The sequence below is a fragment of the Lygodium microphyllum genome, chromosome 2 (genome assembly GCF_053477565.2).
Source record: "Lygodium microphyllum isolate KBCC chromosome 2, Lygodium_microphyllum_v1.1.10, whole genome shotgun sequence".
Taxonomy (NCBI): domain Eukaryota; kingdom Viridiplantae; phylum Streptophyta; class Polypodiopsida; order Schizaeales; family Lygodiaceae; genus Lygodium; species Lygodium microphyllum.
Genome location: NC_141136.1, coordinates 47,651,428 through 47,665,056, shown reverse-complemented (window position 1 = coordinate 47,665,056; position 13,629 = coordinate 47,651,428). Strand labels below are relative to the sequence as shown.

Below are 13,629 nucleotides of genomic sequence, written 5' to 3'. Positions count from 1 at the left end.
GCTAGTGACTCACCTATTGTACTTTACATATCCATTCCTATGACATCCACTGCACCTTCTAGGACCACTTCCCCACCTCGCCGTACGTGATGATGGCCACACAGTTAGCCTTTCCCTTTTTAGACTTCTGTTGTGTATTTACATACTCATTGCATTACACTCAACTTTGCTTTCTTTTATTTTATTTTCAATTTTGTTTTTTGGAGCATCTTACTACTCACATATGTGCTTGCTCATTTTTTTCTCTTTTGTAGAAATTAAAAAAACAATGTGGCCCCATCCACCTTTATAGGGCTTGGAAGGCCACTGGGCACCGACAAGCACCCTTTGTCTGATGCCCTCTCCTCTCGTGTGATTACTTGGACTCCCTTGGTAAGATAACCATTACCTCTTTAGTCTTGGTAGGCCACTGGGTAGCCGACGTGCACCCTTTGTCTAATGCCCCAGCTGCTTTGGGGTGGGATGCCTTCGGGTTAACATTGCCGGCCTTTTCCTTTTAGACTCAATTTTGGGCTTGAGAGGGGGTATTGAGCTAAAACACGCTTTACAGCTAATAAGCATTTTTAAACTGTTCCAAAATACACTTAATTAATGAAATACGCAAATTTGGTGCGCGATTCAAGAGAGTTTCAATAGTCCCCAAAAAACCCTAATTTCTTGGGGCACCCTTTAACATCTATACATAGAGAGTCTTCCCACCATTCAGCCTGATCTTTTTGTGTAGGTTTCTCACTCTACCGTGTAGATTTCAGCCCTCATCCGCCTATCATCAGCTATCCAGCCATCATCAACAATAGCCCATCACTATCCAGCCCTAGGCAGCTTGTTTTCAGCCATTGCCCTACTATCTGGAGATCTCCATTCATTATGTCATTATAGCACCTAATCAGCCTACGTTTTCAGCATGTTGTACCAAGCAACATGCTGCTGCCATCTCTCCCACTAGGCGACTACTGTAATACTTGCCTTTTTGTTGTACAGCAGGCCATCTACATCCACAAACACCTCTCTTATTGTCGCCGCAGTTCCCTAACACTTGGGTGATCAGCGTTTGGTGTTTTCTACACTCCGACTCTCCAACTGGTGGTCACAGCACTTGGAATCCATCTCCAATGGACGTCACTCTCCAATACTGCATTGCTCTACCCTTGGGTATTTTGTACACTCTTACATTCATTTCCAACATTCATTCACTTCAGAATTTCTTCTTTCTTTGTTTGTTTCTATGTTTGAGTTTTGAGTTTTTGTGTTTTGCATTTTGCGTTTAGGGTTTGAGTTTTGCTTATCTCTGTCTAAGTCTTTGTATTTCAATCTTGGCCGTACATGTTGTGTTTCCTCAGTGCAAACCCTAGAATATCTTCACATGCCCTCTCTCATTGAAACTTGTTGGACTATACAATGATGAGGTTTTTGACTACATTTGCAAGGGAGGAGATAGAGAAGCCACGCTAGCCAATACTTGGATACCTCTCTTATTGTATGCAAACAACACTGCACTAATAGCTCTAGGTTGACTCCCTGTAGGGGCTCTCAAGGCATCTAGATAAACTACACTCCTATGCACACACAAGACTGTGAACTCTCAATTAACTTTCGCAAGACCAAGGTGATGGTATTTAATATTACATCGCAGTGGATCATGAGATCAGCACTGAGCATTACCTATGGAGAGCAGATAGTGGAGTATGTTGATTTTTACACATTTGGGGATCTTATTTACAAAGCCCACTTTCTATTACATGAGGGTATACAGCATTGGAAGGGGTAGAGAAATCGATGGAGAGGCCACTAGTATCCATGATTTCTAGAATGATTAGATGTAAGCCATCAATCCCACAAAAGATTGCTAGAGCTAACTAGGGGTTCCTCTGATTGTAGTAGCTCTTTCCAAATCAATCTCATTCATTCACACCTTATGGGAGCTCCCTCGACACAGATATGCACGATTGGCCCTTGTGTCTTCACAATAGCTTGCAACAAAGTGTGATACATCAAATTGGTATACCCAGATGACATCATGGTTTAAGTTACATGGTATTACCACGGATAGGCTACTTCCTTTTCAATACTCCCTTGATGCACCATCTCTCACTTTGAGCCACACAGAGACTAGCAGGGTCATCAAACATGATCTTGTTTGACTAGAGACCAGGAGAACATGGCCGATGCCAATAAATAAGATGGGGACAAAGATCACTTTCTACTGAGCATTTTCTCCACACCACTGAGGATGGTTTTATTGTATGCCCAAGGACTAAGGTACATGTATACTCACCTATCACATGGGATTAGATGTGTTATTGGCCATATATACAACACCAGCTAGACATTGAGACTCGCAAATATACATCCATACCCCTAGAGGAACAAACAAGCTGGATCACTCAGCAAGAGCGAGAAACAAAGGAGCACCACATCTACAGATGCCCAGTGTACTGTGAGATTCACGACTACTTCCATTGTGTGTTCAGGGATGGATTTGTGCCATTGTCGAGAGCTATGGACTACACTCACCAAAGATGCCTTCATCTTTATGGAGATACGAGGATTGAGAGAGACCTCTCCAAGGCAAAGCACCAGTTTATCGAAGGCCTACCCAAAGACAGCTCATAGATTTCTGTATAAGGAGCACCTAAACCACCTCAAACTAGACTTAGTCTACACTTGAGAGGAGTATTGAGGAGCCCCCTACACAGCTTCAACTTACATCCATCCAAGGGATATTGATTGATCATGCAACCCAACTTGGCTAATCCACACGTCCTAAATCTGGACACATATTTCTGCAACATATGCATAGGAGGATACAATAAATCATTGCTCAAAACCACCCAAGGCCTTCTCTGCATCAGAGGAGATTGGGACTATGCTCCATTGACCAATGAGAAATTTTATGAGATGATGTGTATCCTCATACTATGAGCTAGTTTCTTTTGTCATCACATATAGATTTACATTTCTTTAATTGTTATCATTATCCCCAAACGCTTGTATCATTCTACAAATGGTTGTAACTTATGGTCTTACAGGTTATTTTGGCCTCTTGTAGACATTAGTAAATCATTTCATTTCATCTCTTTTTTTTTCTTCTCTCTCTCTCTCTCTCTCTCTCATCATGGTTTTCAATACCTCAGCAGCATGGGTGACTAGATCTATATACCAATTCACATTTGGGGGAAACATACTGGAGCATGTGAGGGAATATGTCTATTTGGGAGTCACCTTCTCTGGCCCACGTTTTTCGTTGAGAGGGGCATCAGAGGCACGTTTGGCACGTGGATATGCAGCACTAGGGGCACTCGAGAGTCAATGTGCTCGCATACAATTCCAGGAGCCCCGCACCAAACTCTGGCTGTTTGACACCCTAGTCACACCTACAGTACTATATGGAGCAGAGGTATGGGGTTGCAGCTTGTACCACAGGCGTCTTAGCCCGAGAATACATTAATATATAATTGATTGATGTAGATGTATTAGGGGGGCCAGATTTCGAGCATCTTTAGGCTTCATCATTCTCCCCAAACACAATTGCAAAGCCGTCCTTGGGAAGCACAAAGAAGAAGAACCACTAAGCTACTTGTCATCTCTTTAGCTCAATGACGAAGCCGAGCCATAGGAGACCCCACCACACCAAGGATGCCATCCCTTGCTCCGCCATGAGCTTGTGCAGTTCAAAATCTTAAGGACCACCATCTTCTTCATGCCCTTGAGGATGCTTCAAGGAATAGTGTGTTGAGAATGGTTTTGCATAGAAACTCTTTACCAATAGCCATTGTTAAATATATATAATGAACATATATTATTGTGAATTGACAGGAAATTGATGATGGAAGATTCTACACGATCAAAACACTGTTGTGCCTAATGATAAAAGAGCAACAATCATAGTCCCAATGATGCTCACTGATCAGATTGGAATAGAGAGGGATTATTATGATGGTTGGGATAGCGTGAAAAGGCCATTGATCATGATGATAGCACGCATGATTAGGAGTAAGCTCTCCACTCCACATCCCATTGTCAGAGCAGAGCTAGGGGCAACACCTATAGTTATGGAGCCACTCTTCAGGCCAGTGAACTTTTGGCACAAACTATGGGAACTTCCACGCCATAGATACTCTAGATTGGCACTAACCTCATCTAGACAACTAGCAGCTGGAGGCAAGAAGAACTGTTGGTTTTCACAGATTACTATTTGGATGAGCCTACATGGTCTGGATATTGACTGTCTTCCACCTTTGGATTATAGCCTTGACTGCCCTACACTTTCTCTCAGCCAATCAGAGTTAACCAAGTGATCAAAGCTGATATCCTGAGGATTGAGACAGCAAGGACATGGATCCATCCACCATTCCCTCTAGGATCAAGGATGGAGTTCTACAGGAGTCATTTCTTATGTCTCTCTGATGATGGCTTCACTATTCGGCCAGCATATATGGACACTCATCTCTCCCATAGCGTACGGGTTGCTATCGGACAGATTCGCACCTCCTCACATAGACTTCAAATGGAGGCAGGCAGATGGACAAATACCCTAGCAGAGGATAGGACTTGCCAGCTCTGTGGTCGAGAGCCTGAGACGGAGGAGCACTACATATGCAGATGCACAGTATACTATGACATACGAGGATGGTACCACTGCCTCTTCCATGATGGATTTGGACCCCTTCGTCGCGTCATGGAGTACGAGGACTAGAGATGCCTAGGTCCTTTCCTCCTGGAGCTCGAGAGGCACCGAACTGCACTACTACGAGACAGGAGGCCAGCTCACCCAGAGGGACACACACAGAGAGCAGTGACTGACTTCTTCTACAGAGCCGACCCTACTGACACTACCGACCTAGCAGAGACAGAGCCACCCCGCCAGACACCTTACAAGCCACACTGTAGTGTCACATTGGATAGAGCCACTTCCCTTCATCGAGCACGATGACCCCGTCTACCAAGACCACATCCAAGGAGGCCACACCACAGTCACATTAGAGCCATTATCACGAGACACCGTAGACTCACCACCAGGCATATCAGTGAAGCAGCTAGGGACCGCATCATAGCTGAGATCATGTGCTGATCTTGAGATCACCTACAGCCCATAGTCCCCACCACACTTTTGTACATGGTTCTATCAGATCTAGTTCTCCTTTCCTTTCCTTTTCTTTTCTATTGATGGAATAACACTACACATGGTTCAACCCTAGTATAGTCCCATCATATAGTTATTTTCAATATTGTTTCATAGGCCACCCACTTATTTGTAATGTTATCTTTACCTTACTGATGAGATGACATTAGACATGGATGTACTCTGGATTTTGTCTCATAGGCCACATTGGCCTTATGTAGACGTTAATCTCTCTCTCTCTCTCTCTCTCTTTCTCTCTCTCTCTCTCTCTCTTTTCGTAAAAGGTAATTGTATTAATTACGAAAAAAAATACAAGTTTACTTGATTACAAGTTACATGATGACACTAAGTCTTCCAGTATTAAGAGTTACAAAGACATGGCAAAGACGCAGAGGAAATTGCCATATGCCAGGGACGTAAGTCCTCCCGAGAGAGTATGTCAGAATGCTGAAGATGATCTATCTGCCAATACAAGAGACCCTTAAGCCTAGCAATATGCCGCTGAACATTACAGGTGAAATCAAAAAGGAAGGCATTCCGAATGGTCCAGTTATGCCAACAGCCCCAATATCGAAGAAAGTGAAACATGAGCTTCATATGTGGCTGTGCCGGTGTTGGGTATTTGGGCTGCACAAAGACCCATTCAAAGGGCCTTAGCGAGAAACCAACCACCGCTCGCCAAACGGCTGACAAGAACGACCAGATTTTCTTAGCGATGGGGCAAGAAATAAATCGGTGACGGGCGGATTCCACACTGGTGGTGCAAAAGAAACAGTTGCCGTTGGAGATTCGTCGCTTGGAAAGAGCTGAAGCAAGCGGAAGACCCCCAATCATCACCCTCCAAAGAAAGACCTTATATTTGAAGGGTGTCTTGTTCAACCACCCCTCCATCACAGTTGCCCTCCACCATGCCCGGGATTTATGCAATCCCCATAGAGCATTAGCTTTAGTAGCTAGCCATTGATGATCTTTAATCAGAAGATGATAAACCTGGTTAGCGGAAGCTTTGCCTAAACTTAGCCGGCCTTCAAAGTCCCAATCTTGCCAGGGACGATCCGAAGCGAGAGCAGGAAACGGGTGTCTGCTCCGGCGCACCATCAAAAGCTGTTCCCATAAATGTCTGTATCCACGAGGGATCCTGAAAATCCTTCTGGCTGTACGAAACGATATTAACACATGGCGACTGGCAAGGGTGGCATCTGCGACTGAAGTTAACCCCAAACGTGCCATACGGTTAAATTGTGGTCGGAGCTCTTGTTTACCTTCCCATGAAAGTAGCCGCGAGACTGCCAGCAATTCCAATTGAAAAGAATTAGCAGTTAAGCGATCCTCCGCCGGATGCCAATGAGCCTTCCGAAGGACCAGTTTCTAGGAACATACCAAATGGGCAAGCAGTGATGAAGAAGAACTGGAGAACCGAGAATTGGCATTAAGAACATGCCACCAAGAACTCCGGATTTGGGTATTGCCGAAGCCCATGCTCCTCAAGGAAATAACGGGCTATGACGACCCACGGATGATGATCCGAGCACATGGCGCGGAAAAGAGACCAACGGAGTACCAGCATGTGAGTTTGGGCATCCAAAATAGCTCCTCCTCCCATGCGTTTGGGGGTGCACGCATGCGACCAAGAAATCCAGGAAATGCCTGCATGCAGGGAATCCTTCTTCCATAGCATGAAACGAATAGACTGAGTTAGAGCATTCTGAGTAGTAGTAGTCCAGGGCAGCAAGGGCAGGAAATATGTGAGCATTGGCAACATAATTGTCTGGGCTACTTTGAGGCGAACATGGAAGGGCCAGGCCTGAGACTTCCAATACAGAAACTTCGCCGCCAATTTCTGAGAAATCCACTGTAGAAGTTGTTTTGGGGGAACATCAACACCCAAGGGGTACCCAAGATGCCTGACAATGGAGCCACGAGGCACAACCATACCCTGCCAGTTCAATGACTGCAAATCCGACTCCGTGCAGCTGAGAATGGCTGATTTCAACGCATTGATGCGAAGACCGGAAGCCTGACCAAAGAGAGCCCAAACATCCAATGCTTTGCGAAGGTTATCCTTGTCCGCACACAGAATCATAAAGCTATCATCAACCAAAGATTGACTAATGAAGTGCTGTCCAGAAGGAAGCAACAATCCAGCCAACTGAGTAGAAGCTGCCATATGAGATAACATCGAAAGAACTGGATGAGTCGCAAGGGCAAAGAAGAGAGGGCTCAAAGGGCATCCGTGTCTGACAAAGCGGGCAAGGACAAATGGCTCGGTAACGCCTCCATTCAATATGACTCGCGAAGAGGCCGCTGCACTGATGATGTAGATCAGACGAGATATCGGAGTACCAAAGCCCATAACAGACATAAGCTCTCCAACAAAAGACCAGTCCAGATAGTCAAAAGCCTTTTCCAGGTCCAATTGAATCAGTACGACCTCCTGATTAGAATGCCTTGCATAATCAATCGCCAGTTGCGCATTTAATACATTGTGCAGAATGTTTTGGCCCTTAATGAAACCATATTGAAGAGGATGCACAACGGCAGGGAGATGCTTGTGGAGACAATTCACCATTACTTTGGAAAAGATTTTATACATAGAACCCATCAAAGAAATTGGGCGCCAATGTTTCAACCTAGATGGCGAAGGAACCTTTGGAAGCATTTTAATAAGTCCTTCTTTCCATGAGGAAGGCATGATCCCCGTTTCCCACACCTGCTGAAACAAAGCCGTCAATGGTTTCGCCAGTTGGGTAGCAAAAACCTCAAAGAACTCATTGGTGAGACCAACCCAGCTAGGACTTTTATCCTTGGGCAAGTGTAACAAGACATCCATAACCTCCGCCTCACAAATATCTGACTCCATAGTAGCTTGCATGTCCTGCGGAACCTGATTGCGGACCAGGTCATAAAAAACTGAACGGACCTAAGTAGTTTGAGCTAAAGGTGGAGAAGTGGAACCAAGAAGGTCGAGGAAATAATTCCTACACATATGCACAATAGTCTGCGGATCAAGGACCAGGTGGCCTTCTACATCCAGGAGTCGAGTCATATTCTCTCGAGCAGGAGAGGCATGGAGAGCTCGAAAGAACTTATGAGTCTGACACGCATTATCTTGCAAAGTCTCCGTCAGTTGCTGCAATTTGGCCTGCTGATACGATTTCAACTGAAACTTTTTAATAAGATCAGCCACACGCATTGCCAGTGCTAGTAGAAATGCATCATCCGGAGTGTCCACCAGTAGAGAACGGACCAAAGCCAACAGGTCCTCTGCTGCTTACCGACGCTGCCGACAAAGAGAGGCATGATGGATCCCATACTGCCGAGCAACCCGCTGCACATTAGAGAGCAATCGTTCAAACGAAGCAGTGCCCTGAGAGGAGAAGTCCAATAAGAATCTTTCAATCAATTGCTGCATATAGCCCTGAAAGATTGCATGCTTCAAATAAGACGAGTTAAAACGCAAAGGGAGTCTCTCCAAAAATTGCTTAAAAGGTGCAATGGGTTGTGCAAGCAGCTCAAGCTGCAGAGGGAAATGGTCCGACAAGGCATATTGCTGCAACACTTTCATTTCGAGCATCTCAGGAAGGAAATCATCATTCTGCATGATGTATATGCGATCCAGCCGCGACCATGTTGTTGCATACTGAGCGAAATGGAAAGTAAACCCTGTAGAAGACGGGTGCAGCCAGGACCAGAGATCTTGCTTAAGAACAGCAAGAGCCAACTCATGCCACATATGACTTTCCAGCGTGTCCATTACGGAATGCTCCGATGTGGACTGCGAAGGATCAACACACATATTGAAATCCCCCATCAAGAAGCCCCGTCTGCCAAGTGACAAGGAAGTCTGCAAAGTATGCCAAAGCTCCCGGCAAGATGAAGGATCATTCGGCGCATAGAGGCCAAGTAACCATAAGATCTCTCCTTCGAATAAAATTTCAATCACCACAAAGCGGCCATGTACATCGTTTTTAATAAGAAGAGGCTGATATTTTTCATGTACAATCATGAGCACACCAGAATAATGTATGGCCTGTGTCCCTGCATAGAACAAACGAAAGCCGTGACAATCCACAACTTTTCCGGCTTCACCGTGACTCTTGTGTTCAACAGCACACAAGACATCCCACTGATTCTCATGCAATACAGTCCACATGGCATGTTGCTTGTGGCGAGAACAAATTCCTCGCACATTCCACGTGGCTATTTTCATGTGTATTCAAAAGAAAATCAGGTACGAGGCACAGCTTGCCTCGATTTGACCTTTTTTGCGAGAATGTCCAGGACTCCCTCATCCAAGAAATCAGCCAACACAGCAAAAGAGTTCTGAGGACCAGATTTGGAGGTAGACGGCATATCTGCTCGCTTGGGGATGGAACGGGGATAACGACGATCCCACGGGGTAATGACGTTGCCTCTGGTATCAAAAGCCAGCTTAGCAGGTGGACCCTTTGGACGATCCGAATACACTCTCCTAGTGGGCTGAGGACGAACCATAGTAGAAGCGGTGTGCTCTGAAGGCAACATTTCTTTCCTGCGTATATAAGTACGCATGGAAACTTGTGATGCAGAAGGCACAGAATTCTCCATGCCAGCAACCACCCTAATACCTTTTTTTGCGCATACTTCAACCGAGTCTGTGCCACGGGAATGTACAGAGCCACGCCCCTTAGCTTGGCTGATAGATGCTTTGGTGGTACCACTAGGTGCATCTATTACTCCATGGTCTGGCCAAGGGCTACCATGGGGAAATGGAGTTCACCATCTAGGCCTACAACCATAGTTGTCAGATACGAAAAGTACGGTACGGTACGGTACGATAAAGTACGGTACTAAATGGTACCTTAAGATTTTATAAGGTATGGTACGATATTAGTATGAAAAAAAAAATTAACTTCATTATTTTGAACTATAGATGATAGAACAGATATTAAGAGTCTAAATAGCAATGTTATTGGAGTATATAAGATGAATACCTGAGGGTAACACGCCAAAACCTCTATGGCATATGCCGTGTGCGCAACATGCGCTACAACTTACAAGTACATACATAGGAGTGGATACATCATACATGAATGATCATACAAATAAGAGGCATGTATGCTTGAGAGAGAGAGAGAGAGAGAGAGAGAGAGAGATGAAATGACATGAGATGCTTTATTAACGTCTACAAGAGTTGGGGTACTCCCCGACCTTAGCACTTTCCTTTTCAGCCGTCTTTGGAGCCAACATTTTTGCCTCTACGTCACTGACTTTCTTTCCAATAGGAAATGCCATGGCACTTTCGGTTTTGAGCGTGACCTTAGCGTCTGGCCTTTTCTTCCTCCGTCTCTGACTCTTCTTTCCGACAGAGGTTGCATCAAGGTTGCTAGGCCTTGGCAATGATATACTGGCCTGCTTTGTCTGCGCGCGGGTCATGACATGCAATGGGATAGATGTGGCCTCCCTATCAAGTGTCTCGACACCGAACAACCCCAATGGAACCAATGGCTCATTTACCAAACAAACCACCAAAGGTTTTGGTAAAGGATTTATGAATTTTGTTATGGTTTTGTTTGGCATTGCTAAGGCTAAAGCAGCTACCGATGGTACATTCACTAATTCGTGTACTCTCAGAAGGTACATTAGGCCAAGCTATCCTCTAGCCTAGTTTTATTAGCAATGTGTACTAATGCTTTGGGTTGGGTGTTGCAAAATGAGCTGTGAACAAAGGTAAGCTACTTGATGATTCTCAAATGGTGCTGAATTTATTTATTGATGACACTAACATATTGTAAAAAATGATGGGACATCAATTAGAAACGTTTGAAACTACTTGAATACCTTATGTATGGCCTTTGGCTCTAGGATAAATCATAACAAAACATGTATGAGGAGTCTAATCAAGCTTCCACCCCCTTTCTTGGTTGATCGATCAAGGCTACAAAATCACCACCACCACAACAACAACAACAGTGAACAACCCAAACCACCACCAACAACAACAACCACGCAAAAAAAAAGGTACTTGTTTTTTGGTACGATTTCGTACGGTACGTTACGGTACGAACCGTATAGTACAAACCAGTTCGTACTACATACGAGTACAACTATGCCTACAACAAAGCATATCCACATGCCCCTTAGCTCTTCTTCTTCGTCAGCAGCTTCCACACCAAACATATGTCTGTTCAGTCAGCTGCAAGCTTTCCTATGAGTTTACATCTTGCATCCTGGAATGTGAACAGCCTCCACTACAGCAGGGCACATGGTTCTAGGAAGTTGAATGCTCGCGGCAGGAGCTGCAACCTGCCCTAGCCGAACGGATTGACATCCTACTTCTGCAGGAGCACAAGCTCACTCCCGCCCAAGCCTAGCGGGTAGGGAAGGTACTCCCAGGCAGTTCACACATGTACTGGGAGCAGGCCATCAATGCCCACGGCAAGAGTGGAGGCGTATGCACCTCTATTGGCCCAAGCCTCACCACCTGTGTACAGGACCACGAGACGATTGTGGCAAGGAGAGTTCTATGGATCAAATTAGACATTGAGGACTCGTGCCTTGGAGTCCTCAATGTCTATGACTCTACTGAGATTAGGACACACAATAGGTTTTGGGTGGAGATCGTAGCACGACACCCAGAGGTAGACTCGTGGAATTGTTGAAGGAGACTTCAACAACCTGGAGGCCTTAAGAGGACCAGCAAGGCAAAGGAAGAAACTACTAGGGCATGGCTAGGGAGGAGCAAGAGGCATGGGAGGTCTTCCTACTGGCAGTAGGAGCACGCGATGGTTGTAGAGACCCTACTTTCCACAGGAGGAAGAGGTCGTTGAACTTCTCTTGGGGATATAGATGGCTAGGCGGAGTTTTGTTGGAGAGGCTGGACAGGTTTTATGTGGGAGAGTGGGGATGCTCTCGTGGAGGCCAGTTGGCAAGCCCCACTTTGTCTAATCACTGCCCAGTTCTCTTGACACTTGATGCCCCAAGCCTTTGCCCTAGACACACGATCCTGTCGGATCCCTAACTCAATCTACAGAAGGAAGGAGGTGAAGAGACAGATTGAGCAGATTTGGATTAGGGAGTAGGGCAAGAGAGACCGGATCACATAGGAGGTTGTAGAGGCCCTAGCCGAGTCGAGCAGTATCTGCCAAAAGACAGCCCTACAAGCCAGGCAATAGAGCTAGGAGGAGGAGAGAGCACTCTGGCAGGACCTAGCAACCACACAAAGACTCCCATAGGAGGCACCATGGGACCCCATCCTCCATGCACAGGAGGTGCACGGGAAGTGTGGCCCTAGCTGGCCTAGAGGACAGGTGCTCAAAGTTTTCTTTCCGCATCTTAGCAGCCTTTTGGGCACGGAAGGGGGACACGATGTATAGGGAGTTCTTCCGCACCTGTGGAGAGCAAATACATAGCCTCCGGGATCAGTATGGGAGGATTCACTCTAGCCCAAAGGAGGTGATGGAGATTGCCACTGACTACTACAGAAGTCTTTTCGAGTAGGAGACAGCCTCAGCTAAAAGGACAGCGATACAGACAGCACGTCTGGGATCACATCATGTCCCTCATCACAGAGGAGATGGGACACTCCCTTCTAGACCCCTTCACAAGAAGGAACTAGAGGAGGCTTTCCATGCACAGGACATGTAGAAATGCCCAGGAGAATTTAGCCTTTCCAAGGCCTTCTTCACTGCCTATTGGGAGGTGGTGAAGGACCCCCTACTACTGGCCTTCCAGGAGATCTTCAGCTCATGCCGGATGCCAGGGAGTCTATCGGCAAGTCTTATCAGTCTCCTCCCCAAAGGGGGAGACCGGTTGGAACTATCCTAGTGGAGACCGATCACCCTGTTGTCAGTGGCCTATAAGGCACTGGCCAAGATAATTGGTGGGCAACTCCGCCCTATGCTTCCAGACATCATTCATGACACACAGTCAGGCTTTGTCCAGGATAGGAGCATCCTAGACAATGTCTTGACCTTCTTTGAGGCGATAGAGTGGGCCCAGCACAATGGTCAAGGACTGGCAGTACTACTCCTGGATTTTGACAAAGCCTATGAAAGGGTTGATTGGGACTTCTTAGAGTGCACCATGGTGAGGTTGGGCTTCCCCCAAGCATGGATCTGCCGGGTCCCAGCACTTTACACATCACCAGCAAGGTTCTCATAGGTGGCAAGCGAGGGGAGGAGTTTCGGCTGGAGAGATCAGTCCGGCAAGGCTGCCCTCTGGCCCTGTATCTGTTCCTACTCTTTACAGAGGCGATGTCTTACTTCCTCAGGTCACGTGTGAGCAGGTTACATGGCCTTCGACTTCCGGTGAGAGAGGAGACGGAGCTACTAGACTCAAAGTATGCAGATGATACAGCACTATACATAGAGGACGATGAGCTGATACTAGAGAGTGAGACTAGCTCTCGAGGTGTTTTGCACTGTAGCGGGAGCGAACATCAACTGGTGAAAGTCAGTTGGTTTCCTTACGGACCCAAACTTTAGCGCCGAGTGGGGCGTCCACTTGGGATTCAGGTGGGTGTGTAA

General features: G+C 46.1%; 2 protein-coding genes across 2 annotated transcripts in view; one reads left to right on the top strand and one right to left on the bottom strand.

The window, feature by feature from the left end:
- The window catches only part of LOC148039701 (phospholipase D beta 1-like), a 165,871-nt gene that overhangs the window by 88,355 nt on the left and 63,887 nt on the right, over nt 1-13,629 (bottom strand). The gene's annotated exons all lie outside the window — the stretch shown is intronic.
- On the top strand, nt 3,104-13,587 carry LOC148039702 (uncharacterized). The gene is made up of 3 exons (XM_087689891.1): nt 3,104-3,414; nt 3,926-4,161; nt 13,352-13,587. Exons 1-3 carry the CDS (start codon nt 3,116-3,118, stop codon nt 13,585-13,587), a joined length of 771 nt encoding a protein of 256 aa, XP_087546017.1. The 5' UTR covers nt 3,104-3,115.

Excerpts from the sequence above, each read along its gene's own strand:
- LOC148039702 (XM_087689891.1), top strand. The coding sequence starts at position 3,116 with ATGGTTTTCAATACCTCAGCAGCATGGGTGACTAGATCTATATACCAA. Across the intron at positions 3,415-3,925 it reads GAGGTATGGGGTTGCAGCTT|GGATTATTATGATGGTTGGG; the intron begins GTACCACAGGCG and ends TGGAATAGAGAG. Across the intron at positions 4,162-13,351 it reads TAGACAACTAGCAGCTGGAG|AGGCGATGTCTTACTTCCTC; the intron begins GCAAGAAGAACT and ends TACTCTTTACAG.